We start from the raw sequence: 21,754 nt of genomic DNA, 5'->3' as shown, positions 1-21,754 counted from the left end.
AGCTGGTTAATGTCTGACTCGTGATTTCCACTCAGGTCATGATCTCAGGGTCATGAGATTGAGCCTTGCATCTGGCTCTTTGCTCAGCGTGGAGTCTGATTGTCCCTATCCCTCTGCTCCTCCCCCCCCTGCTTACGTGCATGCGTGTGCACGCTCTCTCTCTCAAATAAAGAAATAAAAATCTTAAAAAAATAAGGTCTATTGGGGTGCCTGGGTGGCTCAGTTGTTAAGCGTCTGCCTTCGGCTTAGGTCATGATCCCAGGGTCCTAGGATCGAGCCCCGCATCAGGCTCCCCACTCCTCAGGAAGCCTGCTTCTCCCTCTCCCACTCCCCCTGCTTGTGTTCCCTCTCTCACTGTGTCTCTCTCTGTCGAATAAATAAATAAAATCTTTAAAAAACAAAAAAACAAGAAAAATAAGGTTTGTAATGTAATAAGTATATTTATAAATAAAGTTTATTAAAAATTGGGTAATACCATATTATAATTTTATTTCCTGAGAAGCTAGTTTAATTGTATTCTGAAAAATATTTATATTTTGTGACTGTGATAGGTTTATATCATAATTTTTTATATATATGCCATTAAAATTTACAGTTATTTTAATCTTTGTGGCTAGAAGTCAGGATTGTGGTTACCCTTAGGGATGCTGCGTCAGGCCTGGAGGGAAGATGAGGGGTGCTGAGGGGCTGTTCATTTTTGTGAAAATTGAGCTATATACTTACATGTTTTTTCTGTATGTATATTATATCTTAATAAACTTTAAAAGTTCAGTAGTTCTTGAAATAACACTTTAAGGTTAATAAAGTTAATAGGGATGATTGGGAAAAGAAATGTAGAGATAGATGACTGTTTTCTTCAGTTGTGGTTTTTAAAAGATACGTAAATAGTTCATTAAAAATGTATTTTTTTTTTTTTTTTTAAGATTTTATTTATTTATTTGACAGAGAGAGAGACAGCGAGAGAGGGAACACAAGCAGGGGGAGAGGGAGAGGGAGAAGCAGGCTTCCTGCTGAGCAGGGAGCCCGATGCGGGGCTAGATCCCAGGACCCTGGGATCATGACCTGAGCCGAAGGCAGATGCTTAACGGCTGAGCCACCCAGGCGCCCCTAAAAATGTATGTTTACTTAGGAAATATTAACTTATATATGTGTCTTAAGTTCCAGCTATTTGGAGTAACACTTGATGGCTGGACGACAGCCTGTGACAGGATTTCAAGGACTTTAGACATCAAAAAGTAAGAGTAGCAAACTAGTCTGAAGCGTGAGAACCGCTTAATCTATTTCTAGAATTTAAGTTGTATATGAACAGATGAGGACCTTATTTACTCACTTCTGTCTCCCTAAGCCTTTTCTTATACTCAGCGATGCATATTTGTTAAATTGGTGAGTCCCTGTTTTTGTTTGCTCTCCCATCAACTATCCTTTCTTCTGCTTTGAGTATTATCACTTTTAAAAAAAGCACTTTGTAAGTTTCAAGGTAAAGTATCTTATTTGAATTTGTATTTTTTTATTATTAATGAGTGTAAGTTTTAAAATGTTTATTAAGTACATGGACTTAATTTTTTGAGAATTATCTGCTTAAGTAGCCTAGACCTGAGTTGTTCAGTGTGGTAGCCACCAGTCTCATGTGACTGTTGAACAGTTTGAATTGAGATGTGCTGTTAAGTGTAAAATATACCCTGGATTTTGAAGTCTTATTGTGAAAAACAATGTAAGATGTCTCAATAATAATTTGTTAGTGTTGGTTTCATTTTGAAATGACATTTTTTAGATCTATTGGTTAAATAAAATGTATTGTTAAAATTAATTTCACCTGTTGGTTTTTGTGTCTAATGTGACTACTAGAAAATTCAAATTCACGTATCTGGTAAGCATTTTATTTCTACTGGGCAGTACTGATCTAGATGGTAATCTAATCATGAGGTGATTAGGACCTGAATTAGGGTAGTATTTATAGAAAGGAAAGTAAGGAAGGATTTTAAGAAATTCTGCAGTATGCATATACACTATATAATCTCTGTTACAAGGTATTTTACAGTTTTTATGTGCTTCAATCATGACTTTGTAATCAATAGTAAGCTTTTTTTTTTTTTTGAAGGCAAAAGCTACGTTACTATTTGAAATTCTCCTCTACATCTTCTGTTTTGCTGTGTGCATAGTAGCTTGATTAAGCAAGAATAGGACATCAGATAATCTTATAAATGCAAATTTAAATTTTTAGAAAGCAGATCAGTGATTCCTAGAGTTCTTATACCTTTTATTTTAACATCCTAATATCACCAGGTAGCCAGATCAGTCATATCCTTTTTAAAAGGAGTAAGGGTAAGGGAACTAACATCTAGTCATATATATACCAGGGTCTGGGTAGTCATTTTATTTTTTTTTCGTTTAATCCTTATGGTAACCTGTGAGAAAGATAACCAGTATTTTATAGGTTAAGACACTGCGATTGAGTAATTTTTCCATTGTTATGGTATTAATTCAAATATGGCCAACTTCAAAACTAGCACTTTATCCATTGTAGTTTATTATCTTGATTAAAGTTATTTTAAATGACTTGAAGTTAGTCTAATATTGTGGTTGACATGAATTAAAGAAGAATAATCTCTAGAATGAAATATATAATGATAAATTTTGATAGTTTATGATGTGTATGTCATGTGTTCTATGTTAATATACGACAGGAAGTTTGGAAATCTCTTTCCCCAGACCTGAGAAGAAGAACAAAAGGCATGTTTGTTTTTCATTCTGATTTTTCATGATGTATTCTAGAAATTGCACATAGTTCTTGGGGAAAAATTATAAAATAGTTTTAAATATTTACTTGGTTTTGTCTTTCAGATAAAATCAAAGACAAAATTAAAGAGAGAGATAAGGAAAAAGAGAGAGAGAAGAAAAAGCATAAAGTAATGAATGAGATCAAGAAAGAAAATGGAGAAGTAAAGATTTTGCTGAAAAGTAAGTTTATATTCAGTGATTTTAGTTGTACTATATTATATTGCTCGGTGTACTTACTGGCTTAGTGATTCAAATAAGAAATGTTTGTTGCTGAATTTTGCTGAGAATAAACTTTAATGGTAAGAATATGGAAAGTTTTGTAATAGTGTGGAGTTCTAATCTGTATAGTAATGTCTTTAGTATATTTCATTAGTGAGTTATGAAAAAGTAGAAAAGTTTAGCCTTCATTAAACTATTAGGTTCCTTAAACATAGGTTATCTAATTCTGTTTGCATTACTAGTCTTTACCCATATTTAGATCATCTAAACAGGCTAAAACAATTTTAGTATGGTAGGGATGGTAGAAGAAGTGAGCTTAAAAATATTTGACTGTAATCACCCTATCATAGTCTGGTATCATAGAGGGAACATTTTATTCTGAGCTGAATTAGAAGGTATACTGTTTTGGGGTGCCTGGGTGGCTCATTCATTGAGTGTCTGCCTTCGGCTCAGGTTATGATCCCAGGGTCCTGGGATAGAGCCCCACATGGGGCTCCCTGCTCTGCGGGAAGCCTGCTTCTCCTTCTCCCTCTCCCCCTGCTTGTGTTCCCTCTCTCGCTGTCTCTCTCTCTCTGTCAAATAAATAAATAAATAAAAATCTTAAAAAAAAAAAAAAAAGATATACTGTTTTACTGTGTGTTTCTTGCAGGCTTAAAGAACATCCTCTTTTTGTTTGCTGTTTTTTCTCTATTGTTACATTTGTTTTCAGTTGCTGTTTATACATGGTGGGGGGTGGTTGGGGAATAATACAAATCCTATCAGTAAATCTGAACTTTTTCAGGGAATACGTGTGGTAGAAATAGAAGTAAGGACAGTTTTATTTTATTTTATTTATTTATTTTAAAGATTTTATTTATTTATTTATTCATGAGAGAGAGAGAGAGAGGCAGAGGGAGAAGCAGGCTCCCCGTGGGGAGCCCGATGCGGGACTCAATCCCAGGACCCTGGGATCATGACCTGAGCTGAAGGCAGATGCTTAACTGTCTAAGCCACCCAGGCGCCCCTATTTATTTATTTATTTTTAAAGATTTTATTTATTTATTTGACAGAAGGAGACACAGTGAGAGAGGGAACACATGCAGGGGGAGTGGGAGAGGGAGAAGCAGGCTTCCCGAGGAGCAGGAAGCTCGATCCCTAGCTCCTAGCATCATGACCTGAGCCATAGGCAGATGCTTAACAACTGAGCCACTCAGGCGCACCAGGACAGTTTTAAATTCACTCTGGTAGCAAGATAATCAGTGGCACTTTGGTTGTTAGGCAGCTAACAAATTCATTACCTGCCCCTATTGACAATTTGTAGATCAGAACACATTGATTAATTGGATGTTGAATTTATGTGTTAATAAACCATTATATCTACATTAAGAAGAAAAGGCTGTAGTACTGTATGTGTAATGAAATAATTGGTTAAAATTTATATTATTTAAGATAAACAGAATATTAGATTCTGTATTTTCATTTCATTCTTTGTCATGTTCCCTGGTCACACTTTAAGCTCTATTTTCTACTTGTCAGAACTTTATATTTTATAAAATTCTTTTGACCTTGGAAGAAGCAGATCAGAGCTTAAGTCGATGGCTACTTAGTTAATGCTCATGGTCCTTTTATTCTGTTTCTTTTGACATTGTGTTTTTGTTGTGTTCTCCAATTAGATTGTAAGACTTTGAAGCAGGAGTCAAATCTAACCACCCTAGTGCTGTACAGCGGCTAATGGTTCATGCTTGAAGGGTTTACTTAACTTTATCCTGTTGGTTTAGTCAAATAGTCATTTTTTACCGGTTTAGTCAGATAATCATTTTCTTATCCAATGGAATGTACAGTGATGTTACTGGGTTGAATGTGGGATTCCTTACATACCATTAATGTAAAATATGTGAATCTAGAGATTACATATACAAATAAAATTTAAAATAGCCCCAGAAAATGGAGATTTTTCAGTAATAGGCAATAATAACCTTGACTTTGAAGTAAGTGAAAAATCTAGGAGATATTTTGGACTGAGCTAAACTGAAAACCTAGTGATGATAAAGGGGAAAAAATGAGATAGTTTTGGAAATGAATTAGTGACCTCTGAGATGACCAGGGGAAAGTGTATTTACTGTAAAACAGAGGTAAATAATAATTTAATTACTGCCTTACAGGGTTGTGAAGATTAAATGAGGTAAGGTATGGTGGAAGTGCCAAGTAATGTGTTTGGCCCACAGATAATTCAAGAAGTGGATATGAATCTTTTTTGTAAAAATGTATGAAAGATTAACTCTTGTGATTGCAAAACAACAAAATTATCTCCTACCTGGGTAAGATATAGATAATTAAATGAATAAAGCACGATTCATTGGGAAATGGTGCCTGTCCCCTTGTAAGCAGCAAGTAAGTGTTAGCTATTGTTATTGTCTAGTAAAAACAGTTTGCTCTGCTAATTTATGATCAGGGAAAGGCCCTCTTTGTTATTGGTGTCATGCAACAACAACAGAATCAATATGGTGGGGGCGGTGTGCTGTTACTTACTACTGTGTGCCCCTTTTTCCTTCATGGCTTTTAACCTTTATTTTGTCTTTATAATTTTCTCCTTCTGATAAGACTAATGTTGCAGGCTGTGGCTATTCAGGCATTGATTGATGACAGCACTTGAACATCTAAAATAGATGCTAACTCTTACTTCACACCAGTCCTCATTTCCTTCAGGTTTTTATCAAAAACTGCATCAAACTGAGTATACTAGAGATATGTACATAATTATATACATGCTAAAAAGGTTATTTATTTATTTGAGAGAGAGGAGAGCACAGAGGGAGAGGGAGAAGCAGACCCCTGCTGAGCAGGGAGCCCAATGAGGAGCTCAATCCTAGGACCCTGGGATCATGACTTGAGCTAAAGGCAGCTGCTTAACCGGCTGAGCCACCCAGTCGCCCTAAAAAGTTTTTATTAATGCAGAAATCCTGTAAATGTTTTTCACTGATGAAATAGGATTATTTGTTTTATGAGAAATAGTTTAAAGGAACAAATATATTTGACGCATAAGCTTATCAGCTCATCCTTTTATAGTTAATGTCTGCCAGCTACTTTTTCTGAGCATACTTATATGTTCCAGCCATTTTTTTTGTTGTGAAAAGTTGTAAGAACAGAGATGTTATGATTATAGTATTTTTGAGAGTAAGTTTTATCATTATAGTATATCAAAGAAGCTTGTTGGTGAGCAGTGGGCATGGGGGTTAAAAGAAGCCAATATCCAAGATTATTGGTAGTATACCAAAGGTCGGTCGGTCATAGGTGGGTAATTCTTGTCAGGAAGAGTGAAAATATTGCTGTGCAAAAAAAGCAAAGTCATTCCCCCAAGACCAGACATTGAAAATAGCTAAGCTAATTACTACTTTTTTTCTATGTATGATAATGGAGTTATATATAAATATTAACTCTCGTATTAGATATGAAATCAGAACCAGTTTTTCTGGACAGCCTTTATTTTTTCTATTAACACAAAGTATCCTAAGGCTAGTGGTGCAAATAAATGCCAGTAAATTTGTGATTTTTTTAAAGGTTTTTTTGGTATAATTAGCCATTAACATACGCTATTTTTGTTTCTGTTTCTGTGTGTTTTTTTCTGTCTTTGAGTGACGGTCTCGTTCTCTCTGGCTGTGTGTGCACCTTTCTCTGTGTCGGAATCTCTCTTTGCCTCTGTTTGCATTTGTGTGTCTGGTGCCATGTGTCTGTGTATGTGTCTGGGGTCCACTGTGTGCATGGATCTGTGGATCTGTGGAGGGAGGATTCCCTATCAACCTTATACCTTTATATTTTTTGAGGGTCCAAATTACTGACAACACTTCTATTCTTTCTGTTATGGGTGCTTATTAGGATCCTTTTAATAAAGTATAGGTCTGATTTGAAGATTTACAGGATTTAGAGAAAGGTGTACTTTAAGTACTTTTTAGTGTAATAGAAGAACATTGATATTCAAAATTGTCTAATTTCCTTAAAGTATTTTATTTTTATTTTTATTTTTATTTTTGGTTTTCCTTAAAGTATTTTTAAAATTTTCTCATTATATATCTACTGCATTTCATATGTCATTCTAAGACAGGAAATGAATGACAGATTATATAAAACTTTAAAAATCTATCTAGTAAATGCTAGTGCCTCGGTTTGGTTTAAATATAAAGAATGCATTTTACCTGTGTCTATCAGAGGTCCCCGAGACTACCCCCAGGTTTGGTGATTTGCTAAGAGGACTCATATGACTCAGCATATAGATGTACTCATGGCTATGATTTACTACAGTGGAGGATACAAAGTAAAATCTGTAGAGAAAAAAGGCACATGGGATGTCTGGAGGAAACCAGGCATAAGCTTCCAAGAGTACTGTCCAAGTGGAATCATACAGGATACACATGTGACGACACATGTGAAATGTTGTCTACCAGGAAGCTCGTTAGAGACTTGATGCCCAGGGTTTCTATTGGAGGTTGATTACATAGGCACCTTCTGTCTAGCATGTACCAAAATTCCAGGCTCTCAGAAGGAAAACATGTGTTCAGTATAAAACAGATTGTTTACACAAAAAGTTTAGGTACAGTGAGCCACTCTTATCAGGGATTTGTGGGAACATTCCCAAAGAACAAGCTTCTCAGATGCCAGCCAAGGGCCAACCTTGCAAGCAGGCCTTCCTAAGATTAGCAGTCTCAGGCATGTTATGTTAACTCTCTTCTGCATACTGTGCTCACTTTAGTATTTAATTACAGAGCAGCTTGTCTTGGGAATTTAATTCCTTAATGCTCATTATGAGACTCTCTTAACTGATTTTTTTTACTATTTTGCATTTTTCATCTGACTATTTAATATTATTGCTATTTTCATCCATCCTCATGACTAGAGAATAGATAGACTGTTGTGCCTATTTCATTTCAAAGTAACATATATCCTATTGATTGGATATTTTCTATTTTACTTTTTTAAAGATTTTATTTATTTATTTGACAGAGACACAGCGAGAGAGGGAACACAAGCAGGGGGGTGGGAGAGGGAGAAGCAGGCTTCCCGCGGAGCAGGGAGCCTGATGCGGGGCTCGATGCCAGGACCCTGGGATCATGACCTGAGCCAAAGGCAGATGCTTAATGACTGAGCCACCCAGGCGCCCCTCTATTTTACTTTTTAAACATGTGTTAGGCATAAACGTAATAGGATATTAAGCTTATATTTTCATTCAAATGAAATTCTGTTTATTTTGGCAATCCATTTGTGTAATTTTACATGTATTTTCAACTTAGTTATTATACTTAGGCCTTTTAAACTTTAAGTTGTATTTTTTAATTCATTGCTTTTTTCCTTGACACATTTTTGATTTTGCTTACATATAAAACCTCTTTTATTTTTTATTCTGATTACCTCCCTATTTTAATTTTTTTCATTAATTTTGTTCTTAAGATATTAACCTGAATCTCATGTTTTGATAGTTCATCCTAGGTAGCAAGTATGAATTTGTTAATATATTTACTTCTAAGTAGACTCCTCAGAGAATTTTATGAGTTTACAAACCTGTGTAATCAATAAAGTTGAAAGGCTTTTATTTTTGCTTTTCATGATTATACCAAGTCAGTCTTCATTGCATATTTATGAATTTTTATTTTTTTTATTTTTAAAGAATTTATTTATTTGAAAGATAGTGACACAGCGAGAGAGGGAACACAAGCAAGGGGAGTGGGAGAGGGAGAAGCAGGCTTCCCGCCGAGCAGGGAGCCTGATGCGGGGCTCGATCCCAGGACCCTGGGATCATGACCTGAGCTGAAGGCAGACGCTTAACGACTGAGCCACCCAGGCGTCCCTATTTATGAATTTTTAGAAGTGATGGTTTACTGTTAACAGTAAACTTCCCCTTTTTAGAATTGCCATCAAGTTGAGAGAATTTTCTTTTTTAAAAAAATACTTATTAGAGAGAGAGTGCACACAAGCAGGAGGGGCAAGGAGAGGGAGAGAGAATCCCGAGCAGACTCCAAGCTTGAGCGTGGAGCCCGTTGCAGGGCTTGATCTCATGACCCTGAGACCACGACCTCAGTTGAAACCAAGAGTCTGATGCTCAACCGCCTGAGCCACCCAGGCGCCCCAACTTGAGAGAATTTTTATGTTTGTTTCCAAGATTAGAATGTAGTGGCATTTATATTGTGGAAAACTTTGGCTGAAAGGGGGACAAGGAAAAATTACACAAACCTCAGTTAGTTTGTTGGTGAGTGAAATGTTTTCATTCATGGATTCATTAAATATTCATCTGTAATGATATATTAAATGCCACAAAGGTTACAATGACGGGGGAGAGGTATCACTTCACTCTGAATCCATATAAAAATTACTTGTTTCACTCATACAATATGTGGAAGGACATCTGATATACAGGTATCCTATGAGTGAAAAAAATAACTTTATATGAATTTAGAATGAAGTGATTCCAGTTCCAACTAGAGAAATGAGGGAAAGCAAAATGAAGGAAATGATATGAGTTGTTTTTAAAGAATAGGTAAGAGAGAGGTCAGGACAAGAGTATTTTAGGGAGAGGAAATGCCTTTGCAAGTAGTAGAAAGAAAAGGCAGGACTAAGTGTTTTATAAGAAATTTTAAATAATGCAGATTGACCAGAGAATAAAGTACTTGAGAGCATTGTCTTGGGACTCCATACTGGAGTGGTTATATTTTATTTGGTAGGTATTGAGAACACTTGAAAGAAGTTTACTCAAGGGATGAATATGATCAAACAATATATAAAACTTATAGAAAGATTAATATGGCTCCAGAATTCAGGATGCTGGTCATGAAGCTGTTAGACCAAAAATTAATAAAGAAGTAAAAAATCAAGGATGAACTGGATAATTGTTAAACCTTGGAGAGACCAGGAAGAATGATTTGAAATAATATCACTGGATTTGATATTTGAACATTATGGGAAAGTAAATTTGAGTAGACTGGAAGCAGACCTAGAATTTAAGGAACAAGAATGATAAGATAATGAACGGAAGACACTTGGCATAGAGGGTTCTTTATGAGAAGTGTGGTCAAAAGAAGAGGAGAGGGAACTATTTTTGTAAGGGTTTTTGGAATTGGTGGGAAGGACTTATTTTTGAAAAGTAGGCAGGACATCTCACTCACTGGAGACAGGAATAAAAGACATACGTGAATATGGAAAAATTCAGGTAAGGAAGCAGATTGGGAAGATTTAATTCATAACAGGTTGTCTATAAAAGTGAAATAACAGGTGGAAACAGTGAATGCCTTCTTTTCTTAACTCTTACCTTAATGGCTTTCTCATATTATCTTAGGAAGCATAATATTTTCTTGTGAAGATGTTTACTTTCTCCTTTTTTCTTATTTTACAGAAATATATTGTGATAATGTTACGTGTTTATATGTGCACTTAGTCTATCGCTGTATAGACTCCGTGGATTACTCTTTTATTTTTTGGAGTTCTAAATTTCTGGGTGCAGAGTCTACCTGACTTCAGTTACAGAAGCTCATTAATATATAAACTTATAATGCCCCAAATCTTTTATATTCATCTCTTTACTAGTACATGGTATCATTTATGCTTAGGACATGAAAAATTATTCTAATTCTGTCATCTTCTTTATGGTGCCTTATTGGGTTTTCATCAGGAACTTTGCAAACTCCAGTAGATCTCTAAAATAGCCCATTTTAGATGCAAGAGTAGTTTACTAAGGAGGAAATACTGTAAAAAGCTAAGGAATTGGTGTGTTTTGTTGCTGTTATATTATGCAAGTCATTTTCTCCCATTGTGATTTACAAGTCTTGACACATATGCAATTGTGGAGAACTCAGATGAATAAAAATGATGCTATATATCAGTGGAAAACATCTGGAGGGCATTATTCATATTGACCTCTGTTCACCTTCCCATTTCTGATTTTCTACATTTAAATTTGAAGATTATGCTTTCTAAAACTTCCATTCATTACTTCAATAAACACTGACTGAGCATCTACTACATGTCAGAATGGTACCTGCACACTATAGGTGTAAGTTTGTCCTAGACCTTCGTGTGTGTGTGTGTGTGTGTGTAGAGAAAGGGAAAGAGACTAAATTATGATTACCAATACTGTGTGAACCAAGTCCCAAATATAAGCCTAAATCTGAGTAAACTTTGCTTATTTATTGTAAGACAGTTCCTTAAGTGTGATTTTTTCTAAGTAACTAAAGTACGGAGTTTTTAAAGAAATTTTTTCCCAACAGGTGGGAAGGAGAAACCAAAAACAAATGCTGAAGACTTACAAATTAAAAAAGTAAAGAAGAAAAAGAAAAAGAAACACAAAGAGAATGAAAAACGGAAGCGTCCAAAAATGTATAGCAAATCTATTCAAACCATCTGCTCAGGATTGCTATCTGATGTTGAAGATCAAGAAGCCAAAGGCATGCTAAATGATAACGTAAAGGATTACAGTGGAAAGAGTTTGGATAACAAGAACTATGATTCCAAAATTCCTGAGAATAGTGAGTTTCCATTTGTCTCATTAAAGGAGCCACGGGTTCAGAATAACCTCAAAAGGTTGGACACCTTGGAGTTCAAACAGCTCATTCATATTGAGCACCAGCCTAATGGAGGTGCATCCGTTATCCATGCCTACAGTAATGAACTCTCCCACCTTTCTCCTGTGGAGATGGAGAGGTTTGCCGAAGAGTTTGTGGATCTGGTGTTCAGTGAAAATGAAAACTCTGCAGCTTTCTATGTAATGGGTATTGTTCACGGGGCAGCTACTTATTTACCTGACTTTTTAGACTACTTTTCATTTAATTTTCCCAATTCGCCAGTGAAAATGGAGATATTAGGAAAGAAGGATATAGAAACGACAACTATGTCCAATTTTCATGCTCAGGTAAGAGGTTTTTAGTTAGTTTTTTTTTTTTTTTAACTTTTAGTTACATGATTTTAGACAAGTTTCAGTTTTTCATTTTGTTATAGGTTTGAAATAAAAAGGTAAGAATATAATGACAACTCTTGGGAATATTAAGAATAAATTACCTTCTTGATGTAAACGTAAGATTTTAAATTTCAGAGTCTACTTAGTCTCTTTTTTTCTTAAAGATAATTAATGAAATAAGATTTTGTTGTCCTTTTTTGCAAGTATTTATTTTGGAAATGAAAGGACTGAGATGAATTTAGCCATGTATTTCCCATGTAAGCAGTTCTCTTACCTAAAAATCACCTAAAGTCTTCTTGCTTTATGCCTTAAAATTGCTTAACACTGGATGCATCAGATAGTGGGTGCTGAGTAAATGTTAGCTGTTAAATATATTGTGGTACAAAGGAGTCAGTTAATTCTGCATTTATGTGAGGAGATTAGTGTAGCAGTGCTTTTATTGAGCTAACTTCCTTTTCCTACCCTTCTCTACGGTGTAGAATATACATTATTTTAGAAAGCAGAGGCAGAATCAAGTCCATTTGCTCTTGAAAGTCCATGTGGGCTCATCTGAAAGGCCATTGCCATTTGTTACCCACTCTCAGATCAGGGACTGCTTAGGCCAGGAGATCAGCCAATTTTCATATTTATGGGTGCTAAAGTTCCCAGTTTTCTAAGGAATAATTGACATCATTCTAGTTTGGAAGGAGGGAAAAAAGTAAAGTCTCAAAGGGATCTTAGTGATCATCTATCCCAACCTTTCTCACTTTACAGATACGCAAACAAACATAGATAGGAGTAACTTCCATTTCAAGGTTGGCAGCAGTACCAGGAGTAGAACACGATCTCCTTAGTCTTCATCCAGAACTGTTTTACTTACTCTGAGTGTATTTCTTTTTTTGATATGTGTTTAAGTTATAGTCTCCGCCTTAAATGGTAGTCTGGAAGTCCAGTCACATGCACACATACTTTTATTTCTAATTTCTTCATTCTTCCCAGGAAAAGCTTGTCACTTAATCTAATTTGTGGTATCCCTCCAGAGAATGATTTTTTTTAAACCATTTATAGAGCTTTTTAATTTGGGAAAATGGTTTATGAATTACAGGGACTAACTTACATGCTAAACCAGTTTATAACTTGAGGCTTTTCTTGTCCTGAATGTGAGAACCTCTCTTCCAAATTTTTTTGTAGTCATTGTAGTGTGACTGGGTTAGTGTGGGTAGCTGGATGAGCTCTGATATGGGGTGGATGCAAAGAGAAGGGAGCTAGTCCTGGTCTTGTCGTTTACCAGCTGTGACATTAGACAGCTACTTAAGCTCTGTGTCTGAGTTTCCTCACATACAAAATAAAGATAATATTGCTCAATTCACAGGGCTGTTGGTTAGAAATATTTCATAGAATATTAACAGGTTATACAAAGAGAGTTGTTACACTGACTTGGTATATAATATTACAACTTTCCATTTTGTTGAATAGGTGATGGCTAGTTTCTGAATGAGGAGGTTTTTTTTTTTTTTTAAGATTTTATTTATTTATTTGACAGAGAGAGACACAGCGAGAGAGAAAACACAAGCAGGGGGAGTGGGAGAGGGAGAAGCAGGCTTCCTGTGGAGCAGGGCGTCCAATGCGGGGCTCGAACCCAGGACTCTGAGATCATGACCTGAGCCGAAGGCAGATGCTTAATGACTGAGCCACCCAGGCGCCCCTGAATGAAGATTTTTGAGTGTGTTAATTTAGGGTAGGGAGTTCAGCAAGTACTGAAGATCAAAAATTACCACAAATGTTTTATATACTGATAAGGAATTGACTAAATTACGATACATGCACACAGTGGGATATTATTGAGCCATAAAAAGGAATGAAATACTGATACATGCTGATACATAGTGCGGATGAACCTTCAAAACATTATGTTGAGTGAAAGAAGCTAGTCGCAAAAGGTCACATATTGTATGATTTCATTTATATGAAATAATGAGAATAGGTAAATCTATAGAAACAGACAGCAGATTGGTGGCTGCCAGGACCTGGGGGAAAGGGACCTGCAGTAAACATAGGGGGTGCATCTATCTATTCAAGATAGGATCTCATTTCCTTTGGTTAAATACCCAGAAGTGAAATTGCTGGATCATATGATAGTTTTGTTTTTCATTTTCAATTAAAAAAATTTTTAAAGATAAACTTTTTGAAGCTTTTGTTAAACTGATTTTTTAAAAGGATTTTATTATTTATTTATTTGACAGAGAGAGAGAGAGAACACAGGGAGGAGGGGCACAGGGCTAGGGAGAAGCAGACTTCCTGCTGAGCAGGGAGCCCGATGGCGGGGCTTGATCCCAGGAGCCTGGGATCATGATCTGAGCCGAAAGGAGATGCTTAACCGACTGAGCCACCCAGGTACCCCCAGTTAAACTGATTTTTTAAATAAACTTTTTATTGAAGTATACATACACAGAATGCACACATTATAAATCTATAGCTTAATGAAGCTTTACTAAATGAACACATGTATAATTTTAAGAAGTAGAATATTACTAGTAGTCAGAGCTTCCTCCAAACCCTTCTTTATCACTACTTTGTGCCCCCCACCCATACATACACAAACACCCAGGTAACCACTTTCTGACTTCAAATACCACAGATAAATTTTGCCTGGTTTTGGACTTTTATAATAGAATCAACTAGTATGTGAATTGTTGTATGTGGCTTCCTTCCTTTAGCATTATGTTTGTGAGATTCATCCATCTTGTATATAATAACAGTTTATTTTCTCATTGCTGTATGGCATTCTGTTGTATGAATAAACGACAATTTATTTGTTCTGTTTATGGTGGATGGATATTTGTTTCTAGTTTGTGGCGGTTACAGTGGGTGCTGTGAATATTTTTGTACATGTGTTTTAGTGGACATATGTATTTGTTTCTGTTGGGTATGTATATAAGATTGGAATTTCAGGATCAGAAAGTACACAAATGTTCAGCTTTACTAGCTACTACAGGTTTTCCAGAAGTTATTGTACCAATTTACATTCCCACCAGCAGTGGTACACGTCTTTGGCTACACTTAGTAGTGTCTGTCTTTTTCATTTTAGCCATTCTGGTGGCTGTGTAGTAGTATCTCATTGTGGTTTTAATTTGCACTTCCCTGATGACTAAAGAAGTCAAGCTCCTTTTTATGTAATTATTGTCCAGTTGGATATCCTCTTTCTAAAACTAGCGAGTGTACTCTTTTGTACATTTTCCTATTGGCTTTTCTTTCTAATTGGTTTGTTGGGCTTCTTAATATATTGTGGATAAGAATCTTGTCAGATATATGTATTGCAAATACGCCCTCTCACTGAGTGGCTTGCCTTTTTACTCTTTAAGAGTGTCTTTTGATGACTAGAAGTTCTCAAGTTTAATGTGATCTCATTTGTCAGTTTTTTCCCCATTTACGATTAGTGCTTTTTGTGTCCTGTTTAAGAAATCTTTGCCTACCCCAGGTCATTAATGTATTCTCTAAAGTTTTTTTCTTGAAACTTTCATTGTTTTACCTTTTGCATTTAAATCTACAGTATTTTTGGAGTTGATTTTTGTGTATGGTATGAGGTAAACTTCAAGGTTCATATTTTTCCATATAGGTACTCAGTGGACATGATCATTTATTGAAAAGGCACCAATTCCACATTACAGTGTCATGTCATCTTAGCCATGAATCATCTGAATCATATATGTGGTGTTTCTGGACTCCCTCTAATTTCATTATTCTATTTGTCTTAATTGTCTTAACTTTATAATAAAACTTGGTCTCTAGTAGAATAAGTATCAGTTTTGCTATTCTTCAAGATTTTCTTGGCTCTCTATATTTCCATATAAACTTCACAGTTAGTTTGTCTGGTTCCACAGAAAAATCTGCTTAGGATATTGATTGGGATTACATGGAAGTTGTAGTTCAAGTTTGGGTAGGATTGATGTCTTTACAATATTGAATCTTCCAGTCTGTGATCATGGTATTTCCCTTCATTTGTCTTTTATTTTCTCTCAATAATATATTTTTTTCATCCTATAGATCTTACACATCCTTTGAGATTTATTCCTAGGTATTTGAGGACTTCATTTTATTGATCACTCTTTTTGAGAACTTGGAAGCTCTGAGTACTTTTAATTTTTTTTTTTTTTTTTTTTTTTGACAGAGACAGCTAGAGAGGGAACACAAGCAGGGGGAGTGGGAGAGGGAGAAGCAGGCTTCCTGCTGAGGGAGGGAGCCCGATGCGGAGCTCGATCCCAGGACCCCGGGATCATGACCTGAGCCAAAGGCAGACACTTAACCGACTGAGCCACCCAGGCGCCCCCTGAGTACTTTTAGAATATGACATTAACACTCATCTTGAGAAATTGAAAGTGTATCTTGTACCTTATTTCTCTTCCAGCATCCTTTCCCCCCTTATCTGTGGTATTATTGTGCATCATGCACACTTGTTAGTAGAATCACATAGTGAAGCTATGTATTTTGGTGATGTTAAATGAATTAGCTTACATAATGCCATGTGAATTTGTTTTCACCAAAAGAATTGGTTGAGGTAACGTTAACTGAACTAATTGTGTGTTAGTCTTCTAGGGGAGAAAGGAAAGGATGTATCAATATTGGAATGTAGTTTCACTTAATATCAACCATAACAAAGACAAGTTGTGGGAAATAAAGCCAAATTCATGTTCCAGCTTGATGATTTGGTCATGACTTCTTGTTAACAAAGTTCAAGGGGTTAGGTTCAGTAGAACCTGCTCTATATGAGAAAGAATGCTTTTTACAGAGCAGAGGAAAGCAGAGCTGTAGAGAAGTTTTGAATTTTAAAATTTTGTAATCCAGGGCTGCTTGGGTGGCTCAGTTGTTAAGCATCTGCCTTCGGCCCAGGTCATGATCCCATAGTCCTGGGATCGGGCCCCGCATTGGGCTCCCTGCTCTGCAGGAAGCCTGCTTCTTCCTCTCCCACTCCCCCTGCTGTGTTCCCTCTCTCGCTGTGTCTCTCTCTGTCAAATAAATAAATAAAATCTTTAAAAAATAAAATTTTGTAATCCAGTAACTACCCTTTAATTCCCCTTTCTACCTTTTATATTCTGACAAACCTTTGATCCAGTCAAAACCAGTCTGAAAAGCAGTATTCAAAAGATCTAGAAACATGAGAAGAGATAATTGAATGAGTTGATAGAGAAGGGTACAAATCTGACCTTTGTTGGGCACCTGGGTGGCTCCATCATTAAGTGTCTGCCTTTGGCTCAGGTCATGATCCCAGGGTCCTGGGATCGAGCCCCACATTGGGCTCCCTGCTCCGCAGGAAGCCTGCTTCTCCCTCTCCCACTCCCCCTGTTTGTGTTCCCTCTCTCGCTTTGCCTCTGTCAAATAAATAAAATCTTAAAAAAAAAAAAATCTGACCTTTGTTGTTTTTATTTAATCTTAGTTTAGAAAATACATTTAGCAGCATTAAAGAAATTCATAATGATAATGATGATGAGTATCTATGTAATGAATTAGCACAATTTTTTAGTGGATAAAATAGTATATATAATAATTTAAAATATATGTTCTATGTTTTCTTGCATTCTTTTTTTTATTATGTTATGTTATTCACCATACATTACATCATTAGTTTTTGATTGTTTTCTTGCATTCTAATATTGTACTCTGTGTAAATATTGAAGCTTGAAATGTAAATAAAACCTCATTAATTTCAACTTTAAAACACGTCCTCATATGCCCAAGTTTAGATCAGACCCAAAGAATTAATACCACCAGCAGGGCCACTGTATATGATGATGTAAATTGTTACTACAACTCTTGATAATGCAACCTGGTGGCCCTGACTACCAGTGGCTTATGGAACCCAAACTAAGTCCATCCTCATGAGACTAGTTTGTTTCCTCCTTTCCTTCCTTCCTTCTTTCCTTCCCTCTTTCCTTCCTTCCTTCCCAATTAAAATCCTAGCAACCAAAATTTAACCAAAATTCATTTCCCCTCAATTCTGTGGAAACTAAAAGATGACAAATTATGTAGCTATTTCTATGATCTTTATAGTGATAGTGTTTATCTTTGTAATAATTACTCTGTAGTTGTCACAAAAATTCATTTTTGCACCTGTTTAGCCTTTATCCTTAAAACATGTTAATTTGAGTTTTTTTGGTGGATATGTGTGTACATGTGTATACAACAGTACACACACACACATGGCAGTGACAGAGGATCAAGACATCCTAGCCTTTGAATTCTTTTGGTTATGGAATTCTTTTTACTTGTATAATAATGTTTTCCGTCTTCATCTGTATCCTTGCAAGTTGCCTGAAAAATTTAAAGGCCATGTGAAATTATATATTGTTTTAATAGGTCATGTCATGTCTCTAAGTTGTGGCTCTGAGTCACAGTGTCAGTCAAACTGTATGATAAAAGTCTTTGAGAATAGAAACATACCCGGATTTTTATCGTAAGTTTGTAACCTGTCTATATCCGTTCTTTTGCTGTAGAAAACAAAACCCTGAAAACCTAATGCCTTAAAGTGATTTCTCACAGTTCTTTGGGCTGTCTGGAGAGTTCTTAGGGTTTTTGTCATCTTGTCTGGGGCTGGGTGGCCTCATTTACATGTCTGGTGGTTGGCAGGTCAATTGGTCTTAGGAGATCTTGCTTGTATGTCTGGTGGTTGGTGCAGTGTCCCCTGGAGTGATGATCACATTTCTCTAATCATGTAGCGGGTTAGCCTGAGCTCATACACATGATGTTTGTTGTAGGGTTCCATGGAGCAAAAAGAGGGCAATCCCCAGTGCACAAGCCTCTGCTTGTGCTGTGTTTGCTAATGTCCATTGGCCAAAGGAAGTGAAAAGGCCAAAACCACATTCACTTCATGATGATAGGACTGGTGCAGTCATGTTGCTCAGAAGTGAGCATACATACTTGAGAAGAATTTTTGGTTATTTGCAACCTCCACATTTGTTCTAATTTTTCTACCATCTCCACTTGGTTCAAATATTCATTTGATAGTAGGGAAACAAAAAGGCAAGTGAGATAGGAGTTTTGTCTGTCAAGGAATAAATAAGATTTCTTTCTTGTTACTCAGTATTTAAGCAGCATATACTCTGAACCCTGTAGTTAGAGCTGTAAGAATATGAAAACGGAGCAGTTGTCTTCTCACCACCCTTTCCCCTGCCCCAAACTCTAAATCTTGTTTTTATTTTATCCTGGTTCTAAGTTGTTTGTATCAGGTAACTTAGGTCAAGGTGTTAACTAATCATGACTAAGTGGCTAATATCTTAATAGTGAAACAGTTATTAAATCTGATCTGATCTGTTAAGCTTTGCCCCTCTGCAAAATGAAGGGAGAATGAACTTCTTGCTAGAATCATTCACTGTGCTAGGCAATAAAGATCATTTGGTATGCCATCTTTGAACCATTGGCTACCTTTGTACTAAATTCTCATTTTGACCATTTGTGCCTGTCACATCTTCCTTGAAAGCTTATGAGCTGATCTGTACAAAATATTACTGTGGCTGGTACCAGATGCTCTAATTGAGAAAGGGGACTTTTTCCTTTATTGTGCTGATTTTAAAATGGATAATAACACTTTCATCCTTATTTTACATGAAATTATATGGATATTTTTGAAATAGAATGTTGACTAAATGTCATTACCTATTATATTTTGATTTGGAAGAATATGCCAGATGTGTTGGGAAATGGCTCCCTCTTGTGGCACACTCATTTATGTTAGATTTTAGATTGCCTCAGAAAGAATGTGATGAGCTAAACCTTGTTTTTTAAGATAAGACTTTCCCTCACCTTTACCCCTCCCCACAAAACACCCAGAATTGCCCTCACCCCCTCAATTTTTGTTCTGATAACTATCCTGTTTTTGTATTTTCTTCAGATTGATGCTTATGCTAGGTAGGAACATCTGTAATATCTTCTGTATTTATTATGGTTCACCATTATTCTGTGGAACTTTTAATGTCTTGAGATGTTGATAGGTATGCTAAAACAACTATGAGAAAAACAGGTTTTGAAGTCAGAATACTTTGTGTAATACTGAGCCAAATAAGTTATGTTTACCATTTAAGACCTCTCAGAAACGTCAGTAATAGTGTGTGTGGTAAGCCTCCCAAACAGAAGAGTTTCCCAAACTTGGTGGACTATATAGAATCCTCTTTTCAGGGGCTGCCATATAAGGAAACATATTTTCGGAAACAGCAAGTCATTTCAAGTGAGTCATTCATGGTTTTTTTGAATTACTTATTACCATATTTGCTTCTTCCCTTGTTGTAGCAATTTTTATACATAAAACAGTTTTAAGTCTAACAGATTTATTTTTGGCAATGTATTCCCTGTCAGAAAAGCTACTTTATTCTTTTTATAGCGGGCTGACCTCAGAATCATAAGGTCTTTTGTTTGTTTGTTTTAAAGATTACTTTTCATACAACGAGTAATGAATAGGATTTTAGTTTATTTTTTAAAGATATTTCAGAGAGAGAGAGTACAAGCATGAGTGGGGGGCCGGGACAGAGGGAGAAGCACACTCCCCACTGAGCGGAGGGGGGGCGGCCATGCAGGGGCTCAATCCCAGGACCCTGGGATCATGTCCTGAGCCGAAGGCAGACGCTCAACTGACTGAGCCATGCAGGCACCCCTAGGATTTTAGTTTAAATATAATTTAATTAAACAGTTCATTTCTTGTTAACCAGTATTTCTGAGATTTTGTTATTGGCACTTACTGGCAGTGGGTACAAGAAGTCTCCTATTTCCTGTTTTTTTCTTTCCCTCTATAACATTTGTAGAGAATATATGAGGGGAAAGGTAAACATGCAGTCATGATATTGGTAGGTTTTTTTTACCAGGGCTGGGGATGGCAAGGGGAGGAGCTGTAGGGAGGAGATTTAGATTAAAATCTATCTATCTGTTCTAACAGGTACTATTTAAATGTGAACTATTGAAATATAAGTATTTGCAAATATATAAATAAGTATTGTTTCTATCTTTTACTGTGTTGTCTTTTGAAAGAGCTATACCTAAATTGGGAGGAAAAATATGTGTACTCTTTGTAACAACGCATTTTTCTTTTAGGAAGCATATAGGATATGTTTTAAAGCAGTGACATGTCTTGATATTTTCTAGTAATTATTTTAATTGCATCAGAAAACTGATGGTTTGATTAATGTTTACTGAAGTGGAAAAAAAGCAAATACAGTAATCTCATGTCCAGTATTATCATGATGTGAGGTTTTTGAGATAGGTGATTTTTCTAGATAATGGAAGTCTTTAGTTTTGGGTACCAAGATTTTAGTGAAGCTATCCTTTTTCAGTCTAGGTTTGTCATTATGATGCTATAATACTGACATCCTAGGGAGCTGCAGCTATGTATGCTTGCTTCCTGCTACTCCTCCCCCTTCAAATTTGTAGTTTCTTATCCTTTATGATTTTAGAGGTTAGTGAGAATTGTGCCTAATGTAGAAACATGTGTCAGAAGAGACCCTTTTATGAGTCTCCCATGGTCTTACGGCATTTATTTTGGCTATCTAGAGATTCTTTAAACCCTTATCTTTTTCCTCCCCTGCCCCATTGCCCTTGAGTGTAATAGTTGGATAGATGATTTTTGGAGAATTGAGGCTTTTTAATCTTACGATATTGTAGATTTTATTTCATTCCATGTAGTAGGGGATATTTGTTATATAGTATTTAATAAAATAGGTGTCACCTAAATTGAGAACTATTTCTATTTTTCTGAAAGGTGTGTGGATTGTATTCTTATATTTTGTTTTAACTGCTTAAGTGCCATCTGTATATTTTCTCAAGAGATATGTGTTTTTTAATTTGGTTGCATTGTTTTATGTAATTTGCCATGTTTAAAACATTAAATTA

The 21,754-nt window shown here is 36.0% G+C and overlaps 1 protein-coding gene across 1 annotated transcript in view; it reads left to right on the top strand.

The window, feature by feature from the left end:
• RSBN1L (round spermatid basic protein 1 like) overlaps positions 1–21,754 on the top strand; it is a 65,009-nt gene that overhangs the window by 30,748 nt on the left and 12,507 nt on the right. The window contains exons 2-3 of the mRNA XM_032402295.1: positions 2,842–2,958; positions 11,223–11,863. Coding sequence (XP_032258186.1) covers positions 2,842–2,958; positions 11,223–11,863 — 758 coding nt within the window. The remainder of the gene's footprint in view (positions 1–2,841; positions 2,959–11,222; positions 11,864–21,754) is intronic.

Source organism: Phoca vitulina, unplaced genomic scaffold, assembly GCF_004348235.1.
Source record: "Phoca vitulina isolate PV1807 unplaced genomic scaffold, GSC_HSeal_1.0 scaffold4, whole genome shotgun sequence".
Classification (NCBI taxonomy): Eukaryota; Metazoa; Chordata; class Mammalia; order Carnivora; family Phocidae; genus Phoca; species Phoca vitulina.
The sequence above is the reverse complement of the archived record's forward strand: the minus strand, read 5'-3'. Positions and strand labels throughout refer to the sequence as shown.